We start from the raw sequence: 16,445 nt of genomic DNA, 5'->3' as shown, positions 1-16,445 counted from the left end.
AAAATGCATCCTATACGTTAACATGATAAAAACATGATGAAAATTGCGCATGTAGATTTTTTCTAGTTGTTTAGAGAAATAGAGTGATGAAGCATGCGGTGGTTTGTTGGGGGTCTTTCACACTTGAACATGCAAATTTGAACAAACTGTGTTCAACACCGAAACGGGGATCTCTGGGTCTGGTGGTCAGGACTCATGGTGATAATGCATGCCCCTAACACGCCCTCTCTTCCCTTTATCCAAATTGAATAGTGCAAATCAGAGGGTGCCTTTTATCTCGGTTACACCCACCACGAGATAGGACGCTCTGGAGGAGGGGGCGGGTCGCACGGAAACTTTCCGTTTATAAAGTCCTCAGCTAAGATGGTGTCGAGCGGGTCTACCTCTGGGGCCCCAAGCTCCCGCAGCGCTCGCACAAGGAGATGATGCCGAAAAGCCATTGCCGCGACGATCGGAGGAGGATAGTTGTGTCGTGCGTATAAGGCCGCATCATCCAGACTGACACCATGCCGAGCCAGAGCTTGGATAACACCGACATTCCCTTGCTGGCAAGCAGCCAGCACAACATTGACCATACAGTGCTCGGCCTCGTGAGGATCCTCGTGGAGCTTGGTGAAATCGACAAGGCCGCGATCGAGGATCAGTTGCGCCACTCCAGCAGACCCTGTGCAAAGAGCGGTTATCTCGAGCACGGTGGGCCAGGAGCTAGGCTTTAGCTGTAAGCCAGCGTCCAGGAGTATGCGTGCCGCACTGACATGGCCGCCCCATGCAACTGCACGCATGGAATAGCTTCCACCTGCATAGCCACGTGGGTCTGCACCTCTGGCGAGTAGCAGACGCAAGACTTCGTCCTGTCCGGCGTATGCAGCGTATTCGATGGGGGTAGGTTCGTAGATATCGCGGCTGCAGCTGAGGCACTCATTAACGTCGCCTCCATGATCGAGCAGCAGCTGGACAATCTCGACCATTCCGTGTCGGCAGGCTGCGCGCAGCCCATTAGTGAGGACGCTCCGACATTCGGACAGCTTACCCGTGAGGCGTCCCAACAGCAGCTGCGCCGCACCAGGTTGATTATGGCACAGAGATCTGACAATGGCTTCTTCAAAGTCTGGGCCAGAAGTAGTGAGCCCGTAGTGCGGCTCGAGCAAGAGACGAACCATCTCCTCATCACGATTCCGAACCGCTACATACAGCGGTGTATCGCTTCCGTAAGGCCTTTCCTTCAAGTTAACATCGTCACCGCGCTGTAGGAGCACACGGACTAGGTCACGATGTCCCATGTCCACTGCCGCATGCAAAGGAGTACCGAAAAGGTCGCTCTTGACCTCTTTAACATCCATCTGCTCGTCTTCAAGCATACAGCGAGCAACGGAAGACTTTCCTGTGTAGATTGCAGCCACAAGGACGTGGTAGCGGCTATCAACGCTAGACACCGGACGCGGTGTTTTAGGGAAGATGTTATCGAGGATGCCGCATCTACGGCCGGCATAGCTGCAGGCCCTGGTGCAGAGCGTCTTCATGTATTGATACCGCAATTGCTCCCGTTCGCCCTCGTCGTCATCTTTGACCAGCTCGTCAACAATATAGTTGATCAGCGCCGAAAAGTTGCCGTTCGTTGGCGTATTCTCCGTATGGGGCCGTTCTAGCAGGTACCTTGTCAAAAAGGCCGCACAGTAGCTACTGCAGATTCGCGGAAGCAAGCCCGGCTCGGCCTTCCGGAAATCCTTGAGAAGTTTGGTCCTCGCGTAGGCGCGGAGGGTCTCGCGATCAAAAAACCCTAACGATGTGAGACGTGAACGTATGGGGGTGTGTGGAAGATGGCATCCGAGCACACTCACTGTTGACGAGTCGAAGTTTGGTAGCGTGACGAACGCCCAAGTCAACGACAGCGATATCTAAAATCTTGTGGAAAAGTTCCAGAGGAAGAAGATGGAGAGACATTGTCGATGTGATCGTGGAACGCGCTGTAAAGGGTCCGCTGGCAACGATGTGCGCGGGCTTTAAATATGCCACTTTTGCACCCGGCAGAGGTTTACCGGCCAGCCGGTCTCATGCATCCCTGGCCGGTTCAAAAGGCATAAGTCCGAGGGCTATTTCAAGAAACAGCATGCCTTTGGCGCCGCGCGAAAGCGACTAAGCTGGCTGATCTCGCGCGTCGAGGGATGTTGGTGTTGTGAGGGGTTGGCGGTGCATGGCGCAGCCTCCGAAGATCGACCTCCGCCCCCAACGAGTTGCCGGGGTTTAAACACACGACAGACAATACAGATTCTCTCAACCAGAGAGTAGGAACTCTATTATAGAGTCAGAACCTTCTCAATAAGGCCTGGAGAGTTTGACCTAGAATAACTAAAATGGCAGGTGATACAAACTACCCATCTACGCAATACATCCTTGCCGTTTAAATATATATAACTATAGTTGCTCATTTACCTGATAGTTCAAACTATTATGTTGATAGATGTCAGCTCAGTAGAACAAACCCATCAGAAGATCGATCTAAGAGGCTTGCGACATTCAATCTTTGGCAAAAGTCTGTAGCACATGGGACAGCAGTTGATGGTGTTCCAAGCACTGCATAAGGAAGGTTCTTATTATACTGAGAATCATTTTTTGACACGTTTTTCCTTTTCTGCAGGGCAACAACACGCGAGTTGCAATTTTCAAAATCTCGATACAAATCTGCAGAGGCTCTAGACAGTCGTTTTATTTCTATTCTTATTCTTAGATTTCTATTGTTAAATGAGACTTTTTTTTTGTCTAGGGAATGAAAATAGATTCGAGGCTATATAAACAGGCTAAAGCGAGAGACGTGCCGGCATGAACTGAGAGAAAACCTAACAACCAGAAAAAAGAAAAGTCCACGAACATGAGCACCAGGCTAGCCCTTGTAAGGATGCATGGCCATGTTGAGTTCGTATAGAAGCAGGTTCATCGGGCCCCGGGGGGGGGGGGTTTCAATGGCCGAAAGTCCATATCATCGCTGGCTTCTGTTCCGCCGTCGACACGTCAGCCTGAATAGGCTTCAGGTGATTGAACTCCGAGGGGCCAATGTGGTCGATGAGCATATTATAGTTGGAGACTCCGCTGCTTGATGCCGAAAGCGCGCTGAACGCAGGTTCGTTCTGAGGCTTGACGGTGAAGGCAGTGGTTTCGTCGGCCTCGGGACCCTTGCCGACAATGTCTTCCTTGGCCTTTTTGATGATTTCTTGGGTCGCTGTGTTGTCGATATCCATGCTGACGATCTTTTTAAGGTCCCCGACGTTCCCCTTGCCTTCCATGGCTTTCCTCCAGAGCTGAAAGATGAACTCGGACATGTGCGGCCTCTCCTCTTTCGGAATGTCCCACAGTTTATCATTGTCTCGGAACCGACGCATATGAAGCATGGCCTTCTGATCAGTTGAGATATACACGTCAACCACGCTTGGCTGCGATTTATCCGCCTTACCGAAGATCTCGTATCTTGTCCAAGACCTATCGGGATTCATAAAATGGCCCATTTTGAGACCATGTCCGTTCAAGAAGGATCTGACTTCGTTGGACAGCTGGGGTGCTGTCTTTTCGGTGATCTGCATTTTAAACTTCGTGTTGTCAACTAAGTTCCCCCAGTCCTTTACTTTTCTACCTCCACCGTCCTTTAGAGCCGCTTGTAGCTCTCGACCCTTCTCTGGGTAGTTTCTACCTGAGAATGTGTATTCCGCATCCCCGGGCTCTGGACAGGGACCACCAGCTCTCTTGCAGGCTGGTCCGGCAGGCTTTGGATCCGCAGGCTTTGGCGCAGGAGCCGGTTTCGGTTCGGGTGCTGGCTTGGGAGCTGGCTTGGGAGCAGGAGCCGGCTCTGGAGGTATCTCAGGCATACGCCCGGGAACATTGGGAAGCCCGGGGTCGATTGGCTTTGGGATCGGTGCAATTGGCTTGGGCAGCGGAATACCGGGAATTTCAATTCTCGGAAGGAGGTCGCGTTTCACGCATTTTCCATCCGGGCCTGGTAAAAGGTCAGAACAGCAACTATGTGATTTGGTAGAAGGGGTTGGTACATGGTCTGGCAGATGCCTGGAAAGGCACGCCTATCAAGGCGCCCAGGAGGAGAACTTGCGCTGCGGTGAATCGCATGATGAAGGCAGGAAGATGCTGATATCTCAGGACTAGTCCTGTCTGTTTCGTTTGAAGAGGTCACGATAGGTACCGAGTTTCTTAGTCTTTGTGAAGACAAGTACTTCAGAAGGCTTGGAGTTGAGCTTGAGGATTGAAGGAAATGCTTTGCTTGATGCAGAACAGAAGGCATTGGGAGCGGAACGACAGACACATTAAATAACTTCATCGACAGGCGATATGTCCCCTCGAAATAGAAACGTCAGGCACCTGCGGAATCTAATCAGCCCCCAAAAATCAAAATCCTGATCCGTATGTTGGATGCCACCGTTGCTTCTGTGACTATTTCTGGAAGAATGCCATTGAATTCAGCGCTCACCAGCTAGCAATGCCCCTATCATGGGTTCATAGCCTCCGTGATGAAGTTGGGGTCCTCTTCCTCAGCAGAACCACGCTTCAACTTCATGTCGTGATAGCCCCTTCAAAGCGTCTCGCCCCCAAGCCGCTCGAACTCGAAATAGCGGTCATTTGTGACCAACATGCCGAAAATACTTTTTTCTCGCTGTCAATGGGACACGTAGAGGAAAGCGCGTGGGGGCAGAGCGCGTGCTCAAACATGGGGGTTCTCGATCAAAAGCCTTTTTTGTATAGGAATATGAGGCGTAGCAATGATGCTAAGGAAATCTCTTCAGATGTTGACGCCGGGGTCAGTGCAGATCGCGGTCTAGATGGGTTCACTCGGTTATCGATAATGGGGGCCAAGACGGTCAACGACACCTAAGGCTGATCGCGAAGACGGGAGAAGTTTGAGCCGTTCCCTCGCCTGTATGCTAAATTAACAATAAACACTTCCTCTGGCCCCTGCGTATCAACGGCTGGCCCCAGATAGTGTAGACGGGCTGAATGAGCTGCAGTAGTAGATGCTTAGACGCCGGCCCCCATTGGGGCTGTAGAAGATCTTATCAACTAAGCCACAACCAACTTGGAAACCAACCAAAACCACTGCACAGCATTTCTATGGGGGCGAAATTTCTCTCGCCTCAACGCATCATAGCCGTTGTACGATTATGGAAACATTGCGGTTGAGATGCTTTCTGCACTCTATTTGAATTTGAAGATGATGTGCCGGGTTAGTGACGGAGGGCTATATAAAGGGCGAGAACCTCTGGCCATGAAGACAACTACAAGCACAATCTCAAGCGCATTTGAATCAGTTTCTCTATTACCCATCAAGATCTCAATCGAGCGACTCCTACTCTTCCTCACCTTTACAATCATCCTCGAGATTAAAGTACAACAGCAACCTTCGCAGTCCTACTGCCGCCAAACCGTCAAACCAGTCGACATTTTCAGACAATGGCCAACGCTATCATCAACACCGGCATTCTCGTCGGCACCTTCTGGCAGCTGGGTGAGATACTCAAGGGCAAACCAGCAGACCCAGACAAGCAAACGACTATCGGCCTTGTGGTCGGACATGGTCCTAATGCTGGCGGAAGCGTTCCACACGTCGCGGTTTGGGATAGAAATGGCAACCGCATCGGCCAGTACAAGGGAGATGAAAACGGCCATATCGATGATTCGAATACAAAGACAATCGTTATCAACAACGATCAGAACGGCGGTAAACAAGCCCAGCCCGAGTACATCTCCGTTGTCATGCAGGAAACCGATGCCATTTGTCTCTCTGCGATCATAGCTTCGGGTGATTCAGCGCAGTGGACCTGGACAGGAGATATGGGATACACCTGCGGCGCCCAGTGGTATCACAGCGATTTCACAATCGGGTCTTCCAACAATGCGCCCAGATGTGTCTGGCTCGATTCTGATCATACCAACGGGATCATAGCGAAAGGTCTCAGCCTGCACATTCGCGATTTCTCAGGAGATCCCGATCTGGTCAAGCAATACAGTGAAGACCAGCGAAGGCTCTGCCAGAACTCAGCGAGAATGACTTTCCAACCCGAGCCAATCGTCCCTGACTCGCTGATTCCTTTCTTCCACCCTCCATTGGAGTATGAGAGATCCAGCGACGGTAAAAACCATGGTACTAATGATCCATCGTCGGGCGGAGCTCTCAAGAAGCCCAACCAAGGCATCGACAGGAAGACTCGCGCATATCCGGACGGCACCAACATGCACATCCATGACACGAAGAGGAGACATGCCAGAGACCTGACCCCACCCGCGCTCCCATCGAACGTCAAGGGCCTCAAGAACAACAGACCAGACCACTTGGTCATCAGCCACAAGCCAGTACACAGCGCCAAGGAGGTGTGCGAGCATCCCTCTTCCCTCGGTCCGGATTTCGTTTCCACGGTGGAAAAGGTCTTCTGCGATATGGAAACCGGGAAATGGTGGCCTTTGTGCGACGCTACCCACGACCATGACTGCTTCGACCTCGAGCACCGGACGATGAAGGGCCCCGGACCAGTCAGGGGCGGCAACCAGGCGAGGTCGCCTACAGAACTCCTGCCAGAGAAGCGTTACAAGACACACGTTGAATGGAACTGAGTTGATGGTCAGAACAGTCGTAGGGGAAGATGCGGCGGTGCTGGCAAGGCATCCTCAGGAGCGTAGAGAGGAGGTAAATGTGGAGGGCTGAGTTTGCATTTGATATCCTGTTGATTTGTACTTAAGAGCTGATTGTTCTATGTGTTCTATGTTTTCCTTTACCTGATGATTTGTTCTAGATTTATGTTTAGCATGTCCTTAGATATCAGATTTGCCATGAACAGCGATGTTTGATCTCAAAACTTGACTCTCCTTGCCATTAAGAATAAATGGAATTAGAGTGGTTCTGCACTCGGCGTAGAGCAAGAGAGGGTACTCAAAAGACCCGAACAAACCGCACCACCCCAAAGACAAAATCTGGATATAAAAATCCCACTGCAGCTGCGACCTAGCAGGCGAGGATACGAAACCGGTCTACTGCAGCTGAAGCAGTGAGTGCGAACCAGCATCTCCATTAGTCATTCTCGCCCCGCAAGCTCATGGTGGCATTAACTCACCTGCGAAAACAAGAACGGCAGTCTACGGGGTTAAAACGTGGACTTTTTCCCGCACAGTACCCAATATGGCGAGTTGCATCGCTAGCTGCAGATGCCAGATGCAAAGTCGGAAATGTAGCCGGATAGGGAGGTTGTTGATCGACCCCGACCTCAGTAGGACGCCAGTCCAGTCCAATCCAATCCAACATGAGGAAGCAAGCAGAAAGGACTGGACTGGACCGGGCCGGACGAGCGGAGTAGCCTTGTTTCGTTTCGTTTCGTTTCGTTTTCGTTGCAGCTGGGGCTGCCAATCGATTCATTCGTTCATTTGTTCAGATTCCAGTTAGTTATGTACTTTTTACTTTTTCATTCTTGCTTGTTTGCATGCTTGCTTGCTTGCTACCGTTTCTCTGCCTGTTTCTTGTCCTGTCATTTCATTTGTGATGTTGGCGTTGCTCTGTTTGCGGCTGATATATTTCTGTCTCTTTTAATTCCATGCATGCATTCATCCCTTCGACCGCGTTTTAAAAAAGATGCATGTCTGTCTTATGTTTATTTTTATGTTATAAACATCTAATATTTTATCTATAATGTGCATTGGTACCTCCTACCCCTACATACATTGCATTGCATACCATGTGTGGTACATATGTGATTTATGTGATTTTATGCGACATCACATTGCATCCCATCCATCTTGTATATCTAAAAAAAGGATCCTATACATATGAAATGATCTGCTGATATATATATACTTACCTACCCATATCCATATCCATATCAAAATCTTCATCTACCTACCCATGAGACGAAGATCTCGATCCAATACAACAATACAATAAACTTCCATGGGCACCTGCTGGACGCAACTCTTCCCCCCTTCCCCGCCCCTACTCACGGAGAAAAACCTCCCCAGCCAACGGGGCAAAGTCTTCGCCGTGACGGGCGCCACGTCGGGCATCGGATTCGAGCTCGCCCGGATCCTGTACCGGAAGGGCGGGAAAGTGTACATCGCTGCGAGGGACAAGGGAAAGGCGAAGGTCGCTATTGAGAGTATTCTCTCGTCGTCGCCCTGCAGCATTTCTGGTCATGGAATCACCCGTGATGATGATGAAGATGATGAGAAGGATTCTGGTCCCGGGGAACTCGAATATCTCCACCTCGACCTCTCGGACCTCCGCACGGTCAAACCCGCCGCGGAGACCCTCCGTCGGAAAGAGACCAAGATCGACGTCCTCTGGAACAATGCGGGCGTCTCCATGGTCCCCGAAGGGAGCGTCTCCGTCCAGGGTCACGAGCTGCATCTCGCGACGAATTGCCTCGGACCGTTCCTGTTCACGAAGTTGTTGATGCCATTGTTGCTTGCAGCGGTACTAGCAGCAGCCGCCGCCCCAGAGGCCGCAGAAGAAAACGAAGAAGGAGGAGGAGAAGGTGATTCTCCTTGTCCCGTCCGGATCATCTGGTCCTCGTCCATCATGGTCGACCTGGCCGCTCCGGAGGGGGGCATTCCCACCGCTTCACAGCTGGATTTATACTCACCACCTCCATCGTCGTCATCAACTCCACGACTGAAAAAGGAAACACGGTACGCGATCTCCAAGGCGGGGAACTGGTTCCTCGCATCCGAGTTCGGTCGACGGTACGGCGGTGGGAAGAAGAAGAACAAGAACGGGATCATCAGCATCACGACGAACCCTGGAATCCTGGACACCCAGATCTGGAGACACAGTCCCAGGTTCGTGCGTCGGCTGCTGAAGCCGTTCATCTACGACCAGGTGTTTGGTGCGTACACGGTGCTGTGGGCGGGGTTGGCGCGGGAGGTGACGGCCGCTGCTGTTGCTGATGGTAGTGGTCATGGAGGGTACGTGATCCCGTGGGGGCGGTGGCATCCGTGTCCGAGGGAGGATATCCTGGCGGGGTTGAGGGATGAAGAGGAGGAAGGGGGCACGGGTAGAGCGAAGGAGTTTTGGGAGTGGTGTGAGGAGAAGACGAGGGATTTTGGTTAGTGGTTTGATTGATGGGATCAAATACATAGATGGCTTTCTCAGGCCTTTTGTTGGAAGTGAGGTTTAAGCTCTCGCGTCATGATTGGATTGGCTACATACTAGCACCTAATTATGCGGAATGGTGGCGTTCTATATTGATATTAGCTTCGTTTTTACGCATGCAAATCTATGAATAATATTATCAAGGGTACGGTGGCGGAGAAGAAAAGATAAGTTGTCGGATAAACATAGGAAGGATGCTCGAGCAATCAATCTCTAATGATATCAGGATTACTGATGATATTCCGTGATCCGCACCAACCCCCTGACCTATCTCTATCTGCCGGAGTTCAGCTGATAAAGACCTAGGTTTAGGTAATCCCCCGGGGTTAAGGGATGTGTATAACTATCTCAGATACGGCAAACTTGATCTTATTGATCAAAACTCGCATCAGATGAACGAGCAACAATAGGTACAGTACAATGCATAACAGAATATCGAGAGGCAGGTGAACGAATATTCAATTATTCAACTCGAATCAAACCACGCGGGTTTTTTAGCCAGTCCCAAATGCAAGAGAAAACCCTCACAGTACTACCACGAAAACGTCTCCTCAAACAAATCGACTTTCTTCCTACCCTGCACACCTCTAACCGTTTCCCTGACATCATCGCCCATGGCACCGGGTCCACAGACACTAACCGCCATAGCCCCAACCTGTTCTTCCATCTCGTTCTCCAGGACCCCTGTAAACGATGGCTTGCCGCGGGCGATGTCGACGGGGACCGTGGGCGGCGCCAGGTGGGTCCAAGGGACCTGGTCGACTGGCAGCGCGGGGAAGCTGTCGTCCGCATGGTTGGGGTCCTGGCCGGTGACGTAGATGCGGATCGAGAGGGAAAGGGGCGGTTTTTGGTAGTGCATGAGGGTGGTGGCTCTGACGACAGGATGGGTGAGGATGTAGCTCATCCAGGGCTGGATCCAGGATAGGTGGCCTGTGAAGTGATTAATTAGAACTCGGATATAACTTATGACATGGACAGAGCCGGGAACCGTGACGTACCTAGATTCCGTATGACCCAAATCAGGGTCAGTCTTCGCATGGCAACTGTGCGATTTGCAAAGCCGTGGATGAGCTCCCGCATGTGGGATATCGGGTAGGTGATCCCAATGCCACCAGCAATAAGGACAACGGTTCCGTACGATTCAAACGAATGCATGGTACCTGGATATACATGTTGGCTGAAAAATTCATATTTGTGATACATCTTCATTCTTAAGATATGAACGAGAAGAAAGAATTGCATACCGTACGGCCCCTCAGCCAGAGCCATCACACGCACTTCGCCATCAGGATGCTTCTCAGCAGCCTGGATCATCTTGCTCGTGAAGCCGTCCCGCCTCCGGATCAGGAACGAGATCATCGTCTCTCGCCCTCCTAACAGGAGATTGAACGACTCTCTCGAGTCACTCTTCTCCGAATGCTCGCTCCTTGCGACGGAGCTCCAGGCCGCTGAGAACGGATGCGAGGTCCACAGACCCAGCGTAGGCATGTACATGTACATGTACTGTCCCGCCTTGAACTTCCATGGACGAGACATTCTAACATCGACCCGGGCCACATCGCCGGGGAGGAGCTCGATCGTTGCGGTCGTCCATCTCCAGCCGCAGTTACGCCAGACCAGGAGACATAGTCGGACGAGTCTCTGGAAACCTCTCGTCAGGATAGCTTCCTTCAGATTGCACTTGGTCTGTTTATGTACCTACATCCAGTCCCCAAATGATAATCCCAGCGAGAATCACGTACTGTGGTTGGAGCCCGCGGAGATGATGCCACAAAGCGACGACGGCGGCAACGGCCAATGCAACATGTGAATGGAGGAAGAATTCGTAAAACGCGTGACGAAGCGGGGATATCGACTGGAAGAATATCGCAACAAATGCACAAATAGCCTAGAGGTACATAGTCCTGAGTGAGAAACTGGGGCGCTTGGTCAGAGACATTGGCGACTTACTATAAAACCGAATAAAAACAATGGCTCGTGCCAGAGCAAATTTGCATAAGCTTGCCATGTACCTGAATTCTACGTCAGTACTTGTCCTGCTTACATCGAGAATTTTTCATAGCTGACTTACTCCATCGGACTACATCCGCCATCTCAGCAAAGGTATGGACAAGCCCTTCAGCGACGACAATCCGGCCAAGCCAACGATGGCAGAGATTAAACGTATCGAATGAGATTCCGAGTAGCGGTATCAGAGGATTGTTCCGGCCAGCGGTCAAGAGCAGCGGGAGAAGATTCAACGCAGCCAAGTTGCCGCTCGTCCATCTGAGCCTGGGCATCGTGGAGTGGATATCTCTGGACCAGTCCACCGTCGCAACGCAGAAGATGAGATTCAGGATAATGTAAGCGGATATGACGATGGCCTCGACCCGCGACGGGATGGTTCCCGCGTGTATCCTTCCCAGGGGTCGGAACTCTCGGCTATGCCTCTTGCTGAACAGCGGCGCGTACGTCAAATGCCGTTTGAGCTTTGCAACGACGATGTTGGTCCTCGAGAACACGGTCTGGGCATCATTGTCCTTGTTCAGCGTCTCGTGCAACCGCCGGCGTCGTGCCATTTGCGCATGAGCATGGCCGGTGGAGAGCACGAGAACGATCCCCGCGAGAACCATGACTGGCACCGCGATGAACGGTTCAATCGTGAGGTCCAGCTCATCCCGTTTGACTGCTTTGGCCTGCGCCATCATCTCAGACTCTTGGAGCTGGTCATCTCAGGAGGAACGGCGTCAAAGATGTCTGGGACATCCTTATCCTTGGACCGAAGTTTAAAAGCATCGCAGTAGATTTTGCCCAGAGTGCCGTCTTCGATAGGTCTTTGAGATCTAATTCTATTACGGCCTGGCAGGTCAAGTGATGAAAATAGCCGGGGCATTAAAATTCTCGACTACCCTCATTTTGTATCAAAATACCAGCGCTACGCCGTCCTCAGAAGAGAAACACGTCCTAGAATGGACAGAGGATGAAACATAGTGTACCACTGGCTCTGATCGCGTGGTATCCTTGTCCATTCCGAGGAATGTGAGCTGCAACCGACAGGAATGTGGGGTTGAGGTCGAGGGCCAGCGTTTGGAATGTAAACGAGGTGCCGAGAAGGTACAGGTTTCTCATAACCAGGGAATTCTCGACGACTAATGGACAATATCCATGGAACAACATTGACAAGGTTATTAGTAAGCGAAAAGGGGCATATGAAGGACTAAATAAATGAAAACGGAAACCAGATCGAATCATCAGGGCGTCGATGAAAATTCCGTGAAAACAAACATAACGTTGGAGCGCAGAAGTGCCGAAACCGGGAAAGAATAGCTGGAAGTTGAAGTCTTGGGAGCTCTATGAGAATAGGTGTTCAGTCGCCTGATAGTCCCTCATAGCAATATTCCCCTAGACAAGGGGACAGAGAATGACTTGAGGGAACACGCTGACTAATGAACCGTACAGTTTCTCATGTTCTCCAGGCTTTTCAAAGGCACTTGCTGTTCGATTGTGGAGATAAAATATGTCGATTAGACAGTAAGGCCAGCCATAGCTCTCTTATACTACCCTCAGCATCGTACTTACGACGTTAAGTCAATCCATAATATCTGAACGGAGCAATCTATTATATCACTCGATTCATACCTTGTAACCACAAACCATACCGTAACCCGTAAACACATCCCAAATAAACCCAGGTAAAAGCAGAAAGCCGTTTTTTATCTTCGTCGAGACGCCAGAATAGGAGAGAGGACACCAGGTATCAGTCAGCTGGTGTCAAAGTCAGAAGCCTGCTCAGAGGGCAGCAAGAAGAGTGAAGAGCTTCCAAAAATGTCAGTGACGAACCTTGAAAAAGGCTCCAATAGAGATGTGCAAGAAAAGAAGCTGGAAACTAAAATTGTACGTCAAACAATACTGTAGGGGAGCGAAGTGTACGAATGTAAAAGATGAAGGACATGAAAGAAAGCATGAGCAGGGTAACTAAGCCTTCATAGTCTCTCCCTTCACACCGATTTCGTCCTCCTGGCTCAGGCTTCCGTAGCCAGTATCATTACTTCCGAGGCTATCGCGACGGCTCTTGCAGTCTTCGCGCTCTTGAATCTCGTTCCCAGCTTCTGACTTGGTGGCTCTCCTATGCTTGGATGTCATCCGCCTCTTCCTCTCATCCTTCTTGACCTGTTTCAGCTTTTCCTTCCGCTTTTGTGGGTCATCATGGACATCAATACCGACACTCTGGCACACAGACCTGCACTCCTCTTCGACCATATCAACCAGGTTAGAGGTTAATCCATAGAATGCAGGATTGTAGGAGTTACGGGCCCACTCCATAAGGTCTGAAGCCACACGTCTGTATTGTGGCGTGGGTTGGAAAGAGCTTGAATGCTTTCTGGTCGTAGTCGGCTTGTCATCCGCTTCATCATCGGCGGAAGATGCAGTGGATGCAGTGGATGACGCCCTCGAGGAAGAAGATGAAGGAGAAGAGGACGAAGACGAATCGGAGGAAGACGGAGAAAGGAGATCCTCGTGGGCGGCAATAACATGCAGCAAGTGGTAAACGGCCGCAAAGCCAAGAAGCGTTAGCTCCACGGGGTCGAGTGGAAGCTGGTTGAACCAGGTAATAGCTTTATGAACAGTGAAGGACGTGGGTAGCGACGTATCGTCCGTGGCCCTAGCTTTCAGAATCGCCGCAATCATGGCACAACGCACAGCTATCGAGATCTCCTCCCGAACGGACACAGGGATCGAAGAGTCTAAGAAGTTTGAAGCATGCTTCTGCTTGTCTTTCGCTGACGGCAGCGCATCGAGAACAGTTCCGATGTTTTGGATTCTGTCCTCCTCAAAGAAAACGGCTTTCATAACCAAAGCACGCGTGTATGCTGCGGACGGACGAGGAGCTACCCGGAGAGCCAAGTCGATTTCCCTCTTGAGGAGTTCGCGGCTCTTCTCTGCCGTAGGCCCGGCCGAACTAGCTTCGAAAGACCTGAGCAGTGCCTGCTGCAGGGTGTGGCTAGACCACCAAGCCGCAAGACTATCCAGGGAGGACTGAATGGCGGGATCCTCGGCGACAACATCAAGCAGGGCCTCATCGTCGTCTGCTGCTTCCTGTGTGGGTCGGTTCCAGGTCATGTTGGCGGCTCGCTGGATAATCGAGTCCAGCATGACATCTTCGCAGTTGATACTGAGCAAATCTGCCAAGTACGAAGGAAGAGCATCTGGATCACCTCTTTTTAGAGCGCGATTCATCTTCCGGGCCAACTCCCACTGGTATCCTGCCAAGAACCGGGCAACATCATTCGAGACACCGAATGTGTACGAGCCGGGATCTCCAACCCTCCACAGGAGAATGCGACAATGGAGGGCCTTCAGCATCATCCTCGCCGGACTGCGCGGTAGAGTACCTGCTGCAAAGATGGTGAGAACCAATCGGCTCTTGCTGATCTCTGCGTCACCGCCCGCAAGTTGAGCGTCGATGGCAATGTCCCAGGTCTTAACTCTGCCTTTCTCATCATCTTCCGTGATTCCAGTGATCGAGGAGTAGAGCTTCCAGCCAAGCAAGCATCTCAGACAGTATTCAAAGCAACGAGAGGTGACAGCGAACCATTCCAGGAAAAACCTATGGCGTGGTACACCAACTTGTTGAATGCTCGTTAACCATGCCTGCCGCCTAAAATTAAACGGTGACGACAATTCCGGACAGGGCTTCGACGGACTGAGCTGGCGTCTGGGCCGTGAGTTGAAGAGGTAAAGGAAGACCACGAAAGCACAGCCGACAACAAAGACAGCTGTCATCAAGAAGTGGAAAATCGCCCTCACATGCCATGAATTCCACGAGTTACTCAACATAGCGTGCATGTACCTGAAGGAGGGGAGCTCAGTCTGCTTCAGAAGATTAATGGGCACTGCCAGCAGTCCCTTCTCAGTTGACTCGGTCTTTTTCTCGGTGCTCATCCCTTCCAAGACCATCAAGCCGGCAAGGGCACCAAGCATGAACTTGTTGGGGAACCTGGAACGGCGGCGTCCGCTCCCGTCGGTGTATTCACTGTCGTTGTTCCGATACTGAAGGTAGGAGTCTGCATAGTGCCCCTGCTGAACAGACGATGCCCGCATCTTCTTGATATAGTCTGGGACCTTGATGAGCCCTTCCGGAGGGTAAAGACTTTTCGAGACGCTTTCGGTCGAGATCTCCTCGGCGTGCGAGAAAACGCTAGGCGATGAACCCGTCGCTGATTCCGTTGATACCGTGCAGTTGCTGGGGGAGGAAGCAGAGGCAACCGATGTAGCGTTCTGGTCGAGCACCTTGTCCAACTGGCGTAGCCTGTTCTTCAGAGCCATGTTCTCTTCATCAAGGCGCTTGTTACGGAGTTCCAGGTGGCGAATGTACTCCGTGGCTTTGGAAAGGATCGATGCCTTGTTGAGTTTGTTCGCTGGCGTCACCCCTTCCGCATCATCATCGTCGACGGAGGCTCCGTTGAGCTGTTTTGACACGGCACGCAAGCTGGGCACGCTGTCCCTCAGTTCAGCAATCTTCTCGTTCAGGTTTGCCCGATATCTCTTCTCGATGACGTTGTGCGAACGCTTCTTTCCAGGCATCTTCTTCGTCTCCCGTGGAGAATCCTCCGCGGTGGCCATCGAGCCGTCATCGTCGCTGGTCGACTTCCGCTTCCTATTCGCCGGAATTGTGGAATGAGGAGACATGCTTGTCGATTGTTGCTCAAAGCCAGGGCCTTGTCTGTAGCCAGACGAGCCGGATGACAAGGACATGCGTCCCCTCCCTTGACCCACAACAGGTTCAAAGGGGCGATCTAGGAAGGCGAACGTGCCTTTCGGCGAAAGATCCGGGGGACAGGCAACATTCTGCGAATTGACACGAGAGCTGGTGGGCATGTCGAAGGCGGAATCCGAAGGGCCATTCACGTGATCCGATATGGAGTTGAAGGCCTGCTCGTCCCATCTCATCCATTGACTCCAATCCTGGCCGAAATCATCTCTGGAGGAGTCGAGGAACTGCATCTCGTCTGACTGTGAATTGTTTCTCATCGTGTCGCGCAGAGGGGAGGACGGCTGGTTGTGCGCGCCGTCCGTGCTGGACGTGGCCATCATCGGCATGGAGGGCCTAGGCCGGGTCCTGTGAGATGTACAGTCAAGAAGAACCTGGGATTTACTCGAGCGATCGAAGCCACTGAATTGAATGTTTTTCCGCCACGCAGTTGGGGATTCACGATGAGGCTGATGCAGGCGCTGACGATACTTGAGGTATCCGGTTGCCTGGGCGCAGTGACTGACGTGACCTGGAGGAAGGCCCAAGACCTCCGGACCGGAGGGACCTCCAGATTCAAGTAAGGAG

The 16,445-nt window shown here is 51.6% G+C and overlaps 6 protein-coding genes across 6 annotated transcripts; 2 read left to right on the top strand and 4 right to left on the bottom strand.

Annotated features, from left to right (window-relative positions):
- Positions 1 to 281: 281 nt before the first annotated feature.
- VTN00DRAFT_8372 (uncharacterized protein) lies at positions 282 to 1,941 on the bottom strand (the record flags this gene model as incomplete). Its single annotated transcript, XM_069435219.1, has 2 exons — positions 282 to 1,777; positions 1,839 to 1,941. 2 exons carry the CDS (start codon positions 1,939 to 1,941, stop codon positions 282 to 284), a joined length of 1,599 nt encoding a protein of 532 aa, XP_069286638.1.
- A 1,013-nt stretch (positions 1,942 to 2,954) lies between these two features.
- VTN00DRAFT_8371 (uncharacterized protein) lies at positions 2,955 to 4,110 on the bottom strand (the record flags this gene model as incomplete). The annotated part of the gene is made up of 2 exons (XM_069435218.1): positions 2,955 to 3,982; positions 4,035 to 4,110. The coding sequence occupies 2 exons, from the start codon at positions 4,108 to 4,110 to the stop codon at positions 2,955 to 2,957; spliced, it is 1,104 nt and encodes a 367-aa protein (XP_069286637.1).
- Positions 4,111 to 5,445: 1,335 nt separating this feature from the next.
- Positions 5,446 to 6,603, top strand: VTN00DRAFT_8370 (uncharacterized protein; the record flags this gene model as incomplete). Its single annotated transcript, XM_069435217.1, has 1 exon — positions 5,446 to 6,603. One exon carries the CDS (start codon positions 5,446 to 5,448, stop codon positions 6,601 to 6,603), a length of 1,158 nt encoding a protein of 385 aa, XP_069286636.1.
- A 1,324-nt stretch (positions 6,604 to 7,927) lies between these two features.
- On the top strand, positions 7,928 to 9,085 carry VTN00DRAFT_8369 (uncharacterized protein; the record flags this gene model as incomplete). Its single annotated transcript, XM_069435215.1, has 1 exon — positions 7,928 to 9,085. One exon carries the CDS (start codon positions 7,928 to 7,930, stop codon positions 9,083 to 9,085), a length of 1,158 nt encoding a protein of 385 aa, XP_069286635.1.
- A 574-nt stretch (positions 9,086 to 9,659) lies between these two features.
- On the bottom strand, positions 9,660 to 11,811 carry VTN00DRAFT_8368 (uncharacterized protein; the record flags this gene model as incomplete). The annotated part of the gene is made up of 6 exons (XM_069435214.1): positions 9,660 to 10,057; positions 10,126 to 10,287; positions 10,372 to 10,768; positions 10,830 to 11,015; positions 11,078 to 11,139; positions 11,199 to 11,811. 6 exons carry the CDS (start codon positions 11,809 to 11,811, stop codon positions 9,660 to 9,662), a joined length of 1,818 nt encoding a protein of 605 aa, XP_069286634.1.
- Positions 11,812 to 13,081: 1,270 nt separating this feature from the next.
- On the bottom strand, positions 13,082 to 16,207 carry VTN00DRAFT_8367 (uncharacterized protein; the record flags this gene model as incomplete). The annotated part of the gene is made up of 1 exon (XM_069435213.1): positions 13,082 to 16,207. One exon carries the CDS (start codon positions 16,205 to 16,207, stop codon positions 13,082 to 13,084), a length of 3,126 nt encoding a protein of 1,041 aa, XP_069286633.1.
- Between the last annotated feature and the right edge of the window lie 238 nt (positions 16,208 to 16,445).

The sequence above is a fragment of the Thermoascus crustaceus genome (assembly GCF_041956765.1).
Source record: "Thermoascus crustaceus strain CBS 181.67 unplaced genomic scaffold VTN00scaffold_5, whole genome shotgun sequence".
Lineage (NCBI taxonomy): Eukaryota > Fungi > Ascomycota > Eurotiomycetes > Eurotiales > Thermoascaceae > Thermoascus > Thermoascus crustaceus.
Note: the sequence above shows the minus strand (reverse complement) of the source record. Positions and strands in the feature narration are given on the sequence as shown.